The sequence below is a fragment of the Geotrypetes seraphini genome, chromosome 6 (genome assembly GCF_902459505.1).
Source record: "Geotrypetes seraphini chromosome 6, aGeoSer1.1, whole genome shotgun sequence".
Taxonomy (NCBI): Eukaryota; Metazoa; Chordata; class Amphibia; order Gymnophiona; family Dermophiidae; genus Geotrypetes; species Geotrypetes seraphini.
This window is the reverse complement of record NC_047089.1, coordinates 248,681,147-248,699,167: the sequence shown is the minus strand read 5'-3', so window position 1 is coordinate 248,699,167 and position 18,021 is coordinate 248,681,147. Positions and strand designations below refer to the sequence as shown.

Below are 18,021 nucleotides of genomic sequence, written 5' to 3'. Positions count from 1 at the left end.
CTCATTGACTTGGCTGAAATTGGTTATTTTATTCATATTCTTTCCAACATAACAGAGAGTAGAAAGAATTATGCAAAAGAATAGAGAAACATATTTTTATTTGGGAGGAAAATACTGTAACTGCAAAAATGTAATAAAATGGGATAGAACTTTGCATGTGAAATAAAGCAATTAAAATCAAGAAGTTTGAAAATGAGCCAGATTGGACTGGGGATTCTAGAGAAATAACAGCACCCTCCCTTCAAAAAATAACTCGATACATTTCTATGGGAGTTGCAGAGGAAAGAAGAGAATCAGGGAGAGGCAAACAGAAAGGAGGGATTACCTACTGTTGTATTCTATTGTATGTATGTTTCTGTGCTACAGAAACTGAATTCCTCTACTCAGAAATGTACTGATTTTTTTTTTCATTGGGTGGGGGTGGGGGTATTTCTCTAAAAACCCTGTCTGATGAGGCCCATTTTCAAACTTGTAATTTTTTTCTCCACCATATGCCAAGGCTTATTTCATTTTGTTAAATTTTTGGGAATGTCTAATTCTTTCCAATTTCTTTTGGGTTGTAAAGAAAACAAACTTTGGGCATTAAAACAATTTTTGCTGATTTGGATTTGTAATGAAAGCTTATCCAGTCAGACTTGGTTTCTTAAGATCACTTTTCATTATTTCAATAATACTTGTTCTTTCAAAATTAATCATGAGATCCTGAAAAATTGGGATAGATTGAATTATAGCTTTAGGTGGAACTCCCTATGTCATATATTTAAAATGGAAAGAGTAATTGCCATGCAGCAGGAGAATTTTAGGAAATTTCAGGATATTTGGGATCCAATAACAAAATATTGTAATGAATGAATATCATTTTCCCCCTTTAAATATGCACATCCAATGTGGGGGGGGGAGAAGGATGGGGGTTATTTTGGTTTTCTTATAAGTGCAAATAATGTGGAGAGGGGAGGGTTATTATATGTCTTCTTATGTTTGATGAAAGTCATTGTATGTGGGAGAGGGAGGGATATGGGATCTGAATTAAATTTTAATAGGATATTAAGTGATATATTTAAATATAAATTGATGTTATATGCTGTTGCACTTATTGTAAGTTTTAAAAATGAATAAAGAATATTTTAAAAAAATTAATTTTTACCTTGTATTTAACCTAGGAAGACTTGTTGAAATGGTTTGAAGTCACAAAGGAGTCAACACTAAAATGTGGGTTTTGTTGCTGCTTCAAAACTAAATGTCTCTAAGAATACAGGTAGTTATTTCCTATAGGCATAGAATGATCTAAAAGTGGTATCCAACTGTTTGAGCAATTGGTATATTTTAGTAATTTCTAGGAGACCAAAATCTGTTCAGAACCACCATTTAACACCAAGTACAATTCTCAGTATAGTAACTCTGGTTTTTTTTTTATCTACAATCAGAGAAATGCAACAGATGACTTCTATAAAAAGACACCAATGCCATCTCTCAGACCAATGGCAATGAAGACCACAACTTCCTCTCAATGAGAACAAAAGTGTCACCTATGAGAACTGCCCTAGCAGTTCCAGCAAGCCAGAGAACCACATTGTTGCCCTTTTACTGTAATGCAAAGCTGTTGAATAAAATATTTTAATAAAACTTCATAAAATGAAAAAGGAAAGTATTACAAACCTCTGTTAGATATAGCACTTGTGAGGCAGAAGGGCCAAAGAAAAGTGAATCAAGGGATGGACTAAGGCTGCTATCTCCAAGCTTTGCATGGTCTAAGCAAATTGCCCTTAATTTTTCCACCATTGTGTTATCTGTAAAGAAAGTATTGTATCATGCTTTTGCTAGAGACAATACCAAGCATTTAGATTATTATTACCCATATCATTCTGTCTTTGCTCATCTTTTTCTACACATGCAAATTATATTTAATTCCTTAAATGGAAAGCACAAGGCTCAAGCCAAGATACTAAAAATCCTAATATTTTGGTTGCTGTGTTAGTCCACTTGAATATGTACAATAAGAGCCAATATTTCAGTTGTCCCTGATTTCTGCAACAAAATTCAATCAAATAGTGTCATTGTTTTTTGCTGTAAGACCACTGGTACACTCCAAAATCTAAGCCAAAGCTTCAAGTTTTGCCCCACCAACTCCAGTAAACATAAATAGGTAAAAACGTTAAATAATATGATATAGCTGCTGAAATATTGCTTAGAAAATATCTTGGGGATATTTTAAAACTGGAAGCATCTGAGTCAATTGTATTTCAGAAAGTTATGCGCCTGCCGTCAGCACTAGCAATGTCAACTAAAGGAACAGTGGATGTAGCCTCAGCATTAGCAGCTGGGGAACTCACTGCCTTCTTAGAGGACACACAAAATATAATTTCCACTCGTTCAAATTTGTTGGTAACTCTGAGAGAGAGACAAATTGCTAGTTTTAAAGAATTAATTTAAATATAAAAAAAGGTTTTTTTTGTGGGTAGCCAATTCAAATTTTTCCAGATGTAATGAGAGCCACTCAGGAAGGTAGGGAACAGTTCTTGGCCCTTGTCCAGAGTTTTGGCTATTGGAACAACTTTTTTCCAGCGTTTTCCCTGTAGATGTACTTTACATTATCAGGGTAAACAATTTATATTTTTTGATCATTCCCATTTGGAGAAGTTTCTATTGGAATATGGAAAAAAGGGCAATTAAAATCAGAAAGGATCAAAAGAAAGGAAATGATCTCAATATTTATAGCTAGGATGCTAACTGGATTTCTATGAGGAATTATTTACTTTTAGTTTATCCTCACAAATCTCTCCTTGAAGTGGACTTTAGAAATAATTTTTTCTTTTTGTAATATTTCTTGTAAAATGTTTCATCAATGCTATTCTTTTCTTGTTTATACTTGATATGTATAATTGAAATTACTAAATAACTCCCCTCCAAAAAAAAAACAAAACACCCAATGAGATACAGCCTATTAATCACATTAGAGATCATCAGCTACTTTCTTACCTAAAACACTTTCTCAAACACAGTACTAAGTTGATCTAGGTATATGTAAAACCATAACTGATGTGATCATCCATTTGAAACTATGAACTAATAATTTCCTTCAATATGAAATAGGACAAATGGGTTAAATTTAAGTTCTTACCAGGTGGCATAAGCTTCATGAGGACACGTGCACCATCCCTGAGTGGTGGCATATTTAAGCTGCTGCCTAAATCTGCAACTTGCCAAAGGAAAGAGATATACCTAGGATGCAATGACATAATCTAGAAAGAAAAAAAAAAAAAAAAAAGATACATTTAACAAGGCAAACCAATGCAAGAATCGAGGGTCATTTTAATAATCCAAAATTCAAGTTATTTGTTAAAGGTCAATTATTCTTTACCTATTTTTTTTACCTGTAAGTAGGTACACTTAATATACTTAGCCCTAAGCCCTGGTGTATTTCAAGACAATATTTTTGTAAGGCAATTCAGTAGAAGTCAAAAGATGCTGATCTTCTATACATTTTAACTGTAAATTTAATAGTATTGCTTTACCTTAGCTTAATATTGGCTTCTGCTGAACAAAGAGAATGAAGGCTGTGGCGGTAACATTGTCCTGCCTCCCAAAAGTAACGTTCCAGTATCACCACCCACCACTTTCCCAGCATCATCATTGCAACCAACATTCACTGAGAGGCACGTCCAGTAAGCAGCATCTCAGGGCACATCTGGAATCCTCTGGGGCACACAGTTTGCAATACACTGATTTAAACTGTAGAAAGTTTTATTCCTCAAACGATGGCGATTTGGGATTTGTAAGATAATGTGGTATCTAGCAAAATTCCAAGTACCTTGGAAGTTTTTTTCTCTGTTTAGTGTTGTGCCTGAGGGTAATGATAGACTCACGGGGACAGTTTGTGTGGCATTGTGGAACCATTTGGCTCTGGTGGTGTTTAAGTTTAGTTTGTTGGATAATGCCCAAGAAAATAATTTTATCAATGCATTTAGAGACTTTTATGAAAGCTTCCTTAACATCTGTATTGAGTGGAACTGAGAGAAAGATGTCTGTGTAGGATAGCAGACATTCGCCTAGGGAGATCATAAATACACACAGAACTCTTTCCAGCTTTGAAAGAAAGTGCCATTTTTCAATACAAAGTATTCTCTGTCAGGAACTATTTGAATCAGTTGTAGATAGTTCTGGTCAGACCTAGGTCATTGAGCTTAGTCAGTATGCGTTTGTGATCAATAGAGTCAAATGCAGCTGTTATGTCAAATTGGAGCAGAACTGATTGTTGCCCAGTGCTCAACATCTGTTTGATTTTGATGGTTAGTGTTAGCAATAGCATTTCTGTGCTGCATTGAGCTCTGAAGTCATACTGAGAAGGCTGTAGGCAAGAATTGTCTATGTAGGCTGTGAGTTTCATACAAACTAACATTTTGAGTAGTTTAGTGAGTCAAGGTATTCCTGCTATGGGTGTGTAATTGAATGGTGTGGTTAGGTCAGGTCCTTGATTTTTTTGGAATAGGAGTGAGTGCAATGTGACCCATTTGTGCAGACAGCTGGCCTGCCTTTAAGAGATGGCTTAGCAGTAAAACCAGCCAAGGGCTAAGTTCATTTGGTATGTGGGAATATAGGTGTGGAGAGCATCTGTCCAGAATGCATCTTCTGGTGGACAATTGTTTTAGTAGGGGGAGCATCACATCTTGGGTAAGTGGTTCAAAGTTCCATATTTGATCTACTATGCAGGGGTCAGTAGTAATGAGTCAGATTGGGTCTTTGGGTTTGTGGTGTTTGATATATTATTTATTTATTTTTGTATAATCTTGTCTAGGAAGTAATTTTCTAGTTCTTGACCATTAATGCTGTGTGTTAATGTTTACTACTAGTGCTGTACATCAAAACACAGAAGAGAGAGTCCCTGCTCAAAAGAGCTTACAATCTAGTCAAGGCAGACAAATTGGAACAAGAAAGTGTGTCTATACAGTGCTCAGGTAAGGGATTACAGACAGAATAAGACAAGACAGATATTGGTGCTTAGCAGGTAGGGGAGCTACACAGGACAGATATTATGGAGCATGGAATTGAAAGTAGCTTCAAAGAAGTGGGCTTTGAGTCTGGATTTGAAAACTGCCACATACAGAGCTTGACGTACCGACTCAGGAAGTTTGTTCCAAGTAAGTGGTGCAGCAAAATAGAAGGGAAGGAGTCTGGAACTAGCTGTAGAAGAGAAGTGTACAGGTAAGAGACTTAACCAATGAGTGAAGAACCCCGGGGGAGGGAGAGGAGGGAGGGGGAGAGGGGAGTATGGGGAAAGATGAGAGTTACTGAGGAGTTCCGGAGTGAATATATTTGTAGGTCAGTAGGAAGAATTTGAACTATATGTGGAAATGGATGGGCAGGTCAATGAAGTGACTTGAGGAGGGGATAATGTAAAGAACATAGCAATACTGGCGGAATATGAGGCGTGCAGCAGAGTTTTGAACAGATTGAAGGGGAGAGAAATGGTTTAGCAGAATGCCAGTGAGAAACAGGTTGCAGTAGTCTAGGCGAGAGATGATGGATGCACTCAGAAAGGAAGGGTATGATTTTAGTGCTATTGTAGAGAAAGAAATGACAGGTTTTGGCAGTCTGTTGGCTATGTGAAGAGAAGGGAGAGAGATGAGGCAAAGATTACCCCAAGGTTGCGAGCCGATGAGACTTGTACATGCACATCTAAAATTGTGCTATTTCAGTCCTTACCATTAAAAAAATAAAAAAAAATTATACTTATTCTATATAATTTGTTTAAAAATCACCCATTAAATAATTGAATGAAACAGATTTATTACAAATATATAAAGAACATATTTCTTGAGATTTCTTCTGAAAGGAAAAATAGAATGACAAAATACTAACCACTCCAGGCAGACAGCTTTCAACTTCTGGATTAGGACCATCACTGTAATGATTGCCATGATTGCCAGGAGAACCAGTTGAGGAATCAGAAGAACTATCAGGGCTTGAAGGCATATTGGAACTTATCTGTGTCAGCTTGGCTGTAATTAGCTGAAAATGAATGATCCAATTAATAAAGCAGCACAATTTTTTTTTTTTTTAAACTAAATTCTGATTTACCGCAAAGGATATTAATAAGTATCTCAGCTCAGCAGACCTGTATTTGGGCTTTGTCAATAATGCCCAAACTCTGACCCCATTTGAGTTAGAGATATACAAAGAAACAATCCAGGAAACTGCCAACCCATCATTCATCTGCTAAAAACTGTCTAGTCCAGGATAGGCAATTCTGGTCCTTGAGAGCCGGAGCCAGGTCAGGTTTTCAGGATATCCACAATAAATATGCAGGAGATAGATTTGCATCTCAAGGAGGCAGTGCATGCAAATCCATCTCATACATATTTATGATGGAGGTCCTGAAAACCTGACCTGGCTCTGGCTCTCGAGGACCAGAATTGCCTACCCCTGGTCTAGTCCAAGCATCGTGGATATATTTTTAAAAAGACAGCTGTAAACAGCCACAGATCACGTCAGTCAGGAAAGGTCTAGAAAACCATGTAAATGAAAGCAGTCACATGAGATGCTTAAAATCTCTGCTTCATATCTCCTTATGCTATATATCTGAATACTTAACAATTAAGATTTTGTAAAATGCTGAGTGAAGTATGCTCTTCAGATAGAGCTGTTTAACATAAAATCTATATAAAAATAAATGTAAAAAGTGTATTTCTAAATACTAACAACAGACACAGAAGATGGAGGGTAGAAAAAAAAAGCAGCCTTGTAAAAGGATTTAAAATAAATTCACCTTTCAGTGGAATTAGTATAGACAAAACAATAATGGGGAATAAAATAGTAGCCTAATGGTTAAAGCAGCTGGCTGAGAATCAAGGAAGCCTGGTTCAAATCTCACTGATGTTCTTTATAGTCGTGAGCAAGTCATTTACCCCTCCCCATTGTCTCAAGTAGAGATTGTGAGCCCCCTAGAGGCAGGAAAATATTTGACATACTTAATAGAAACATAGAAACATAGAAAGATAACGGCAGAAAAGGGCTATAGCCCATCAAGTCTGCCCACTCTACTGTCCCACCCCATTAAGTCAGAGTGCTGCTCGACCCACGTAGAGATCCCACGTGGATGTCCCATTTATTCTTAAAGTCGAGCACGCTAGTGGCCTTGATCACCTGCACCGGTAGTTTGTTCCAGTGATCCACCACCCTTTCTGTAAAGAAATAGTGTAACTTATAGGGAGCTACAAGTAAAAAAATGTGAGCTAAATCAAAATCCAATAGCATCTGAGATAAGAACGGAGGATCCCCAGATGCAAGTAAGATTAGAAAGGTTATCATGCCGTTGTACCAGGCCATGGAGCACCCTCACCTGGAGTACTGCGTACAGCACTGGTCGCCACACATGAAGAAGGACACGGTACTACTCGAAAGGGTCCAGAGAAGAGCGACTAAGATGGTTAAGGGGTTGGAGGAGCTACCGTACAGTAGAGAGTTGCGCGAGGAGAGAAATTGCACCCGTCCCCGCCAAAATCCCACCCGTCCCCACACGTCCTCTCGAGGAATCCCTCCATCCCCACCCGTCCCCGTGAGGAATCCCCTCCGTCCTCACCCGTCCCCGCGAGGAATCCCCTCCATCCCCACCCTTCCCTATAAACTTCAAAAATAGTTATTTTATTTAATTATGCTACTGAATTAAAGGCTCTGGTAGAGACCCATTTACAAATAAGCAAAGAGACTTTATTAATTTGGAAATATTAATTGGGAAGAATATATACTTTGTAAATGGGTTTCTACCAGAACCTCTAATGTAAATATAAAATATAAATACTCAGCTGATGAGAACCCACAAGCTGTCAGCTGAGGACTTCCTTTGCAGTTGGCTGGGGGTCCCTTTTGCCAAGCTTGGCAGGCAGCAGTAGCGTCCCTGAGTCACAGATGCTGGCATCTCAGTGGCTCATGGATGCTGCCAGCGACTGCTGCACTTGGTGGAGGGGAGTTCTGGCCATCTCTAGAGGAGGTCCTCTGCTGGTGGTGCTTGGGGATCCCCACCAGTCACAGCAAGGGTCAGCAAGTACTTCAACACTGTAGAAATAAAACCAGAAATGCATTTCCTTTTCTTTTGAACACAAAACATTTCCCAAAGCTAACATATTTTAGTCAATAAATTCCGTTTTTTACCTTTGTTGTCTGGAGACTTATTTTTCCATAAAGTTGGTCCCAGTTTCTTTTTTCCACTTTCCCATCATCTTCTGTAAATTCTTCTGTTGCTGTCCATTGGTTCCCCCTACCATGGTCCAGCATTTATCTCTTTCTCATCTTTCGTGCCTGCCCACCAGCCCCATGCCCAACATTTCTCCTTCTATCACCCCTCTCCAGCACCATGCCACATCTCTCCCTCCATTTCCTTCACCACTGTCCAACATTCCTCCCTCTTGCATCCCTTTCAATCTGTCCCATTGTTCCCTTGCCACATTTGTCACTCTCATCTTTTTCTTCCCTATCATATTCTGTACCTCCCTCCCTACGACCAAAAATTCTCCTCTTTCTTCCATTTGCTGTGTGTACACAACCATCTCTCTTTCCCGCTCATTGACACACCCACACCCAATTCTCCCTTTCTATTCCCTCCCCCAACTCAGCATCTCTTTGCCTCCCTTCCTCTCTCCCCAGTTCATGACTTCTGTGTCCAAAAATGCACTCTCTTCCACCACTTCAGCCTGCAGCACGCCATATGTAGCCGACCCAGAAGTCTTCCCCCGAAGTCAGAGCTGACATCAGAGGGAAGGCTTTGCATCAGTCTGGCGGCGGCTGAGGTTTCAGGTGGGAGGGGGTAGATACTGGAGGTAGGAGGTGAGAGGAGACAGACTGTAGATAGAAAGGGGGAGGGATCAGACACACTGGATGAAAGGGGAAAGATAAGACAAGCTGGAATGCCTAGGGAGAGAGAAAAAGAGATGATGGATGTAAAGAAAAGGAGAGGGGAAGAAGACATTGATAGGAAAGGAGGAGAGGGGGAGGATACAGATGGAAGGGAGGAAAGAGAAAGATGGAGCAGACGCTGAATAGAAGGGGGAGAAAGAGAAATGAAGCAGATGCTGGGCTGAAAGGGGGGAAAGATGGGCAGATGCTGGATGGAAGGGGGAGAAAGAAGGGTGGATGATGGATGGGATGACAGAGGGGGCAGAAAGGAGGAAGAGCGGAGATAGATCTGCATCCCCTACCGAGAACGGAACCAATTCTGCATTTCCGGCCTTTGTATGAGGGAGGTCTGGTGCCCCAGAGTAAGGAGACTTGCAGCCACAGAGCACGGGACCAGACTTAGGCAGCCCTGCTCTGGAGCATTCATTTTTGTCATTTCCACTTTTCAGCACTTTCAGGGAAATAAAACATCAAGAACAATTGCTGTTTTTTTACGATAACTGAAGTGCGGGAAAAGAAAAGGTGTTGTGAAGATCCTTAATTATTCAGGAAGCTCACGTGTGACATATTTGATGTTCATTCATTGGATCCGTGCGCCGCTGTACATTAACAATAGCTCCTCTGCATGGTTTTGGGTTTTATTGATTTCCAATAAGAGTTTGCCTGATTTACAGGTAAAATACCTGCTTCTGTTTACCATGTTCTCGCTCCTCTCATTTTACATACCTGTACTTTAGTTAACGTATGCTGCGGATGGGCCTAAATTCTGGCGATGCAGGCATGCAGCTTAAATACAAGTCCAGCGTCGCGGCGGGAAACAGCCATGCTGAGCAGTGAGTTCAGCACATACAAAGCTGAAAGCCTTGCTTGCTGATTGGTCCGGTGGCCCCGTCCCGCCGTACCAATCAGCAAGCAAGGCTTTCAGCTGTGTATGTGCTGAGCTCACTGCTCAGCATGGCTGTTTCCGCCGCGACGCTGGACTTGTAAGCTGCATACCTGCATCGCCAGAATTTAGGTAGGCCTGTTTTCATCCCCGTGGGAGTCCCGTGGGTCAGGGGGGCATCCCCGTGGGAGTCCCATGGGTCAGGGGGGGAACCTGCGGGATTCCCGCGGGACCCGCAGGATTCCCGCAATCCCCGTTCCCGTGCAGACCTCTACCGTACAGCGAAAGATTAGAGAAACTGGGTCTCTTCTCCCTCGAACAGAGGAGATTGAGAGGGGACATGATCGAAACATTCAAGGTACTGAAGGGAATAAACTTAGTAGATAAGGACAGGTTGTTCACCCTCTCCAAGGTAGGAAGAATGAGAGGGCACTCTCTAAAGTTGAAAGGGGATAGATTCCGTACAAACGTGAGGAAGTTCTTCTTCACCCAGAGAGTGGTAGAAAACGAATGCTCTTCCGGAATCTGTCAAAGGGGAAAACACCCTCCAGGGATTCAAGACAAAGTTAGACAAATTCCTGCTGAACAAGAATGTTCGCAGGTAGGACTAGTCTCAGTTAGGGTGCTGGTCTTTGACCAGAGGGCCGCCGTGTGAGCAGGCTGCTGGGCATGAAGGACCACTGGTCTGACCCAGCAGTGGCAATTCTTATGTTCTTAATGTCAAAGATAAGATAAAAAGTTTTCTTGACTGCTAATTTCCTTTCCTTGATTTTCACTAAACCAATCTAAATAGTTATAATTCTCAACCAGCAAATGGAGACAGGGGGAAGGGGATGAATTTGATATACCACTTTTCAGTGGTTACAATCAAAGCGGTTTATATATCACTAGTGTTTAAGCCCGTTAGATTAACGGGTGCTAGAATAGATGTGTAGACTTAACAGTTAAAAAAAGTGTACTGAAAACTTACCGTGTGAGCTTTAATATCATTTTTACGGTTGATTTCCAGGTATGTCTGTTTGTCTCCTTGGCCGCTGTCTGTCTCTCTTTATTTCTGTCTCTCTCTCTCTCTCCTTGGCCGCTGTTTGCATGTCTGTCTTTTTTTGCTGTCTGTCTCCTTGGCCTCCGTCTGTCTTTCTTTATTTCTGTCACTCTCTCTCCTTGGCCGCTGTCTGTCTGTGTCTTTTTTTGCTATCTGTCTGTCTTTTTTCTGTGTGTGTCTCTCTCTCCTTGTTCACTGCCTGTTGTTTTTTTTTCTTTCTCTCTCTCTCCCCGGCCCCCTGTCCTTCTCTGTGTGTCTTTCACACCCATCTACCTGTCTTTCAGTGTGTGTGTCTCTATTTTTGTCTGTCTGTCAATGTCCCTGCCCACTGCCTGTCTATTTATCGTGCCCCTTCTCCCACCTACTTTTTTTTTTTTTTTTTTTTTAATCATGCGTTGTGTTGTATACAGTAGAAAAGGCAACTGGCATATAGTAACCCCTGCTGGATATAGTAAACCGCCACGCGTGCACTCCTAGCAAACCATCATGCACGCACACTCTGAACGTCCGAATGCGCCACACCCTTTAACATTTTTCAGCCGGCAGAACAGAGAGGAAAGCTCCGCCATCTTCTCTCTCCTGCCCTGCTGACCCGACCACAGCAGCCAGCATGGGGGCCTTGACTCTGCCCCCAAGGACTGCATATCAATCTTCAGCCCTTTGAAAAGGCAGAGCCGAACGGTACACCTTTGCGGAAAGCAGTGCGGAACCTAAAAACAAGAGACTTTGCTCTTCATCTGTTGGACATCAATCTCAGAAGAGACAATATTCAGGCCCCTACACGCTTCACATCACTGCACTGAACTGCGAGTTGGATGAGAAATTTAAGCTAAGGTTTGCTGCACTCTGCACTTTACCTTTTGGAATGTTAAACATGTGTGTGATTTAGGTTTCCTGCACTTTGCACTCTACTTACTGGATTATTAGACACAGTTGTGATTTAGATTAGACATGTGTGTGATTTAGGTTGTGAGAGCTTAGGTATTAATTTAGGCTGTGAAATCTGAGGCTGTGGTTCAGACTAGATGCATGTGTTAGATGCATATATGATTTAGGTTGTGAGAGATAACCCCCAACATAATCATTACTATCAGGAACTGACTACATTGTTAGAACTGAGTACTCTGATTGGTATCCACTAAACCAATGTTCTTCAACCACCGGTCCATGGACTAGTGCCGGTCCATAGGGCCAGCACATGCATCAGGCCCAAAACAGTGTTCTTCAACCGCCGGTCCACGGTGCGATTGATGCGGCATTATTTTCGAGCCAGCTCCCTCTTCCTAACTGATTCAGTGCACAAAGCCATGGGCAGTGGCTCCTATGGGCATCCTGCGCCTGAACCAGAAGTCTTCTCTCTGATGTTGCAACGTCAGAGGGAAGGCTTCCAGATGAGGCATGGGACGTGCAATTAGTACTATTATGTCTGGGGTGGAGATTGGGTAGAGATGGCAGGGTCTGGCCCATGAAAGCCCAGTGTTCTTCAACCACCGGTCCATAGATAATTCTTTTATTTCTGCCGGTCCATAGGTGTAAAAAGGTTGAAAAACACTGCACTAAACAATCTAGAAATTGGGAGTGATAGGTAAACCAATATAGCTACTTCAAGAAGGAGACATATTACTCTGCAAACATGAATTTCCTATTGATTCTATTATTCTATTTAATAAGCGGTAGCATCAAGCACGTTAATTCACTATATCCACAACTACACTTAAGTGACTATCCCAACCTATCTATTAGGCACATAATTGACCCACAAGAAGATAGGGTAAATCATATTAAGGTAATCTCAAATAACGGAAGACATCAACCTAACCTTAAAACAGGATAAGGAATGTAAAATCTATCAGAACTACTACATCTACCAAACCTATCACATCCGCCTCTGTTCCTTGTGCTTATCTTAATACTAGATCTGTTAGAAATAAAAGCCCTTTGTAATTAAAGACTGGATCATTAGCAAGCAAATAGCCTGTCTTTTTCTAACAGAAACATGGCTATGTCTGAAGAAGAGCCAATAATAAATGATCTACCAGATAATTTTAGAATTCTTATGCTAAATCGTGATGGAAGAAAGGGGGGAGGTTTAGCAATTATTCTTAAAGAAGGATTTGAATTCGAACTACTGGATTCCAAAATGACCAATCAATTAGAAATATTAGCCTGTAAAATCAGCAATAAAGAGCTAGAAGAGAGAAACAAGATGGCCACGCTGTAGAGCGGACGCTGAGTTGTGCTCTCCTGCGGACTTAAAGTTTCCTGCCCGATTTCAGGTTAGATTTTGCTGGCGACATGCCAAAAAGACGAGGCAGAGCGGTGTTTCAGCCCGGCAGCCAGGATCAGCCTCAACGAGACAGGAGGAAATAACCCGCTTCCCGACATCTTCGCCTCAGGGCATACCGGCTGAGCCGAATCGGAGAGAGATTTTGGCTCTCGGGAGCGAAGTCTCGCTCAGCCCCGCGGGACCTCCACCCCCTCTAAATACTTTAATTCATCAGAAAGCTGTATTGGGTTGTTCCAGAACTGTACAACCCGTGGAGTTTCCTGCACCTGTGGCCTCTGGACTAACATTTTCATTTTTTGAACATTTAGTTTCAAACTACTTCTCTCCATCCATTCCTTCACACTCGTCATCACTACATGTAGTTGTTCCTCCATTTCTTTCCAATTCTCTTTAACAAGGAGAATATTATCGGCATACAGCCGGTAGCTGATTTTGGAATGCTGCAGTAGCCTACAAAGAGGGAGAAGGTACAGATCAAAAAGGGGAACCTCACCATTCACTCCCACTTCCTGCTGCCTATTTGACAAAAATGACTGAAACCAGGCAAGCATCAATCCAGTAATTCCACATGCCTCAAGATGATTTAATAAAATCCGATGATCCAGCGTATCAAACGCCAACGAAATATCTAAAAAGATAGCTAAATATTGTTCTCCACTATCCAATCCTTTTTGCAACTCATCTAACACCGAGACCATTACGATCTCAGTGCTATGGTGGCGAAGGAATGCATATTGGTGTCTATAAAAAAAATACACTGATCTTGGATGAACTGATCTAATTGTCTATATACCAATTTTTCCAACATTTTTGCCAAATCAGACAATGAGGATATTGGACAAAAATTACTAATTTCTTGTACTCCTTTTTGTCCTTCACAACTGGCTTAACTGTCACAATCTTTAAAATTTCAGGAACCACCCTCCCCACCCTTTGTAAAGTACGATTCATCAAAACAGTAAGTGTTGAATGCAACAAACATTTCACCGAGCTCCCTCTTAAAGAACTCATTAAGTTGCTCATTGAAGAGCTGCACCAGTACCCTTGGCTCAACAGCCGGTACCATCGGTGCTGCAGGGTGTTTAGTGGTGGGTAAACTCAGTGAGGGTGCACACCTGAAGGAGACAACACCTGTGGAGATAGAGAGCGGTGATGTCACTTTTTAGCCTACATTGAGGGACTCGATGCTGTCATGACCAAGTTCTTGCCGAACCGGAACGTATGCAGGTAGGGCTGGTCTCAGTTAGGGCACTGGTCTTTGACCTAGGGGCCGCCGCGGGAGTGGACTGCTGGGCACGATGGACCACTGGTCTGACCCAGCAGCAGCAATTCTTATGTTCTTAGACTGTGGTGGCCACATAGGTCTTTTGGGGGAAGAAGCAGCTAAAGGTTCCCACCATATCAGCGTCATATAATTTCTGTTCATTTTGTGATCATTTCAGGAATGTTTCATTTATCTTCTACAAGACTAGAAAAATATATTACATAATAAAGCAAATGCAGTACTTACCGTTTTATCTTTGAGATTTAATTGTCCAATTAACTTTCTGTCATCTGCAGGATCTACCAATTCTCCACCAATAAATAATTCAACTTTTGTATGTGCGCTGTTGGCTTTAATCCGGTTCAGAATACACCGTCGCACAGAACCAATTGTGTCATTCGTGTGAGACCATATATCCAAATCTTCTACCTGACGACCTTGATTTGGAAAACGAACTACCAGTGTGATGTGCTTACCACGAAAAGCTCTGGAAAAAAAACAAAGCACAAAAATGTTTCATTTCCTTCCTCAATCCCACTCACCTTCCTAGGAAGACCATCTAGTGGCCTCAGCTCTTTTTATTGGTCAAATGTATGAAGTTAAGCTACCTCTCAAGTTAAATCTTTTTGTGGTACTTGAAATATCAAGAGTGATAATTTCTTTTTCTCCAAATGTTCAAGCACCTAATCTGAGAAACAAAAGCCAAATAATCTAAACCTGTGTAGGTTACTCATGAACTAAAAATTGTGCTGCCTTAGTGGTAAGGCTGGCCCTGATTAAAAGCAGCATTTTTTAAGGTATGGGTTAAAGCAGTGGTTCCAAACCCTGTGCTGGAAGACCACCAGTCAAGTTTTTGGGACAGCTCTAATGAATATGCATAAGAGAGATTTGCATATCATAGAGGTGACAGGCATGCAAATCTGTCCAATGCATATTCATTAGGGCTACCCTGAAAACCAGACTGGCTGGTGGTCCTCCAGGATAGGATTGAGAACCACTGGGTTAAAGTACTTACAATGATTTTACCATCCTAATCCAACAGTATGTTCAAAAGATTTCTCACTTTATCATGAATGGTGCTAAGTGAAAAACATTCTTATCCTTTCAGAGAAAGACAAGACAGTCTCCCCTGTTTCCATGCTTTACTCTCTTTCAGTTTACAAAAGGGAGACAACCACTCATAAAGGGAATTAAGTTGATGTGTGTAACTGATGAATTATTTTCCTCAAAACATACTTGTCATAGATAAACAAGTTCACCAGCCATATAGTTAGAACAGTCTTCAAATAAAAAGAAAAAAAAGGGGGGGGGGGAGTATAAGAATTACTACAGCATGGAAAAAAAATTTTTATTTAATAAAATGGGCAGTATATATTATTCAGATACTTCCTAAAGGGAAGACAACCAAAAATCCTATAAAGTAGGCCTTAAAAAAAAGTGTTGGGCATGACTTGGAGGCTAGACAGCAGAAACTAATTATCTCAGCCTGACATGGTGGACCTTAATATTAGTGCTGCCCGATTCAGGGGGAAAAAATTCAATTCGATTCAGCCTATTGAATCGATTTTCCGATTTGATTTTCCTGCCAAAGTGGATGTTTTTTTAAAATATCCTGGTGGGTTTATTTTATAGCCTCTTCACCCACTTTGCCCTCTCATACCCACACTGGCGCTGTGGTGTAAACAAAATAAACAAACAAAAAAAGACTTTTCCTCTCTCTCTTAAATCCTAGCTCACGTTAGTGGTCTAACACCACAAAATAGAAAATAAAATTATTTTTTCTACCTTCTTATCGGTCCCCAGCTCCGGTTGTCTTCTGATAACTTGCTTTGCAGGGTTTCCTTCTTTCTCCGTGCTAACCATCCATCTTCTATCTCTGTCCTCCCCTTCTATTTCCCTTCCCTCCCCCAGAGGTCTGGTATCTTTCCTTTTTTTTGTCTCCATCCACAGATCCACCTTTTCTGAATTACCCTTTCATCCTTCATCTCTCTCTCCTTCCCCACCACCCCAGGATCCACCATGTCTCCCTTTCTCTTTCTAACTACCCTCCTACCCAGTATCTGTATCCCTCCCCACACACCATCCCTTGTGTCCAACTTCTCTCCTTTTCTGTTCCTTCCCTCCCTAAATCCCATTGTCCACCATCTCTCTTCCTCTCCTGTTTTTAGATCCTTATTTCTTCTATCCTTCCCCCATCTCCCCTATCCATAATCTCCCCCAAGTCCATCTCCCCCCTCCCCCAAGTTCATTTCTCCCATCTATCTTCTTCCCATCTCTCCTCCAGTCCACCAACTCCCCATCTCCTTTCTCCCTCCATCTACCTTTTTTTATGGAACCCTTAAGCCCCCACCATCACACTCCCGCACCTTTCCCAAAGCGAGTCCGGAAGAGGTCTGCCGGTGGCGGTAGTGATCCACTCTTGCCACTACTCCTTGCGTCTTCTCTCCACTGCAGCCCGCCCTCAGTAAAAACTTCCTGTTTCCGCTTAGGCGGCTGAATGTAGAGAAGACACCCAGAGTAGCGGCAGAGTAGTGAATTGTATTCGCTACCGCAGCTTTGCCTGGCCAGGGAGGAGAGGACAGAGCCTTGCTGCCCCGATCTGCACCAGAGATCCATTCAGGATTTCCCTCTGCCACCGGAGTCCTTGCTTCGATGTAACTTCCAGTTTAATTTAATATATTTCATTTTTAATATATATTTTATATTTAATATATAATATATATTAAATATAATAAATTTAAAGAGATTTGGGGGCCATTGACAAATTATTGCAATGAATAGATACCATTTTTCCATTATAAAAACAAATGCAAATAAGGGATGGGGAGGGTTCTGAATTCCATTAAATGATAGAAATGAAAATATATATATTTAATTGCATATGTAAATGGAGAGAGGGAGGGAAGGGATTAAATCTTATGTATTAATGAAAAATGATAGAAATTCAAGTGAGGTATTCCATTATAAATGTAAATTATTTATACACTTGATGTAAGATGTAAAATGAATAAAGAATTTAAAAAAAAGAAAAGAATCAATTCATCCAAAGTGAATCGGAGAATTGATTCGAATCACGAATTGGGCAGCACTACTTAATATGCCCCTCTATGGTGACACTGTCTGGGTATAGCAGAAAAGCAATCTGGTGCTATCCAAATTTGACACTTTAATTGCCATGTACATGGAGAGAAAAAAAAAAAAAAGGCCAGGTGAACTTTCTAAGCACTTTAATCTGACTCTTGAAATAAGGCAACTCTTAGAATCGAAAGTATGGAGAGCTGCTTTACAGTTACAGGGAGACAGTTTCAGGAAGAATCCTAGGACAAATAAAGCAAATGTCTCAAATATCTTAGGTAGCAAATTGGGTTACATGCAAAGTACTTACTGGTAACTATTTTTTTTTTTTTTTTTTTTACAGTTTTATGTTCAAATCTTTTTATTAGAATGAATAGGAAAACAGCCAATAACAAATACAACAATGGCAAGGGCTAATCTTCCAAAAAACACAAGTCCGTGCAGTGTAGAGACAAACAGAATAAACAACCCCCCAGCCCCAACCTCCCCCTCCAAACAGCCCATTCCCCCCGTACCAACACCCCACCCCCACCCCCACCAACTAACAGAAGCTAAAAGACGTAACTCCAAAAAACCAAAGGCCC

At 41.0% G+C, this 18,021-nt stretch overlaps 1 protein-coding gene across 4 annotated transcripts in view; it reads right to left on the bottom strand.

Moving 5' to 3' along the window:
• Nucleotides 1-18,021, bottom strand: part of USP9X (ubiquitin specific peptidase 9 X-linked) — a 589,740-nt gene that overhangs the window by 262,737 nt on the left and 308,982 nt on the right. For all 4 annotated transcript variants that reach the window (XM_033949377.1, XM_033949378.1, XM_033949379.1 and 1 more), the window contains 4 exons: nt 14,609-14,849; nt 5,857-6,006; nt 3,119-3,239; nt 1,657-1,787 (listed from right to left, as the gene is read on the bottom strand). In XM_033949377.1, coding sequence (XP_033805268.1) covers nt 1,657-1,787; nt 3,119-3,239; nt 5,857-6,006; nt 14,609-14,849 — 643 coding nt within the window. The remainder of the gene's footprint in view (nt 1-1,656; nt 1,788-3,118; nt 3,240-5,856; nt 6,007-14,608; nt 14,850-18,021) is intronic.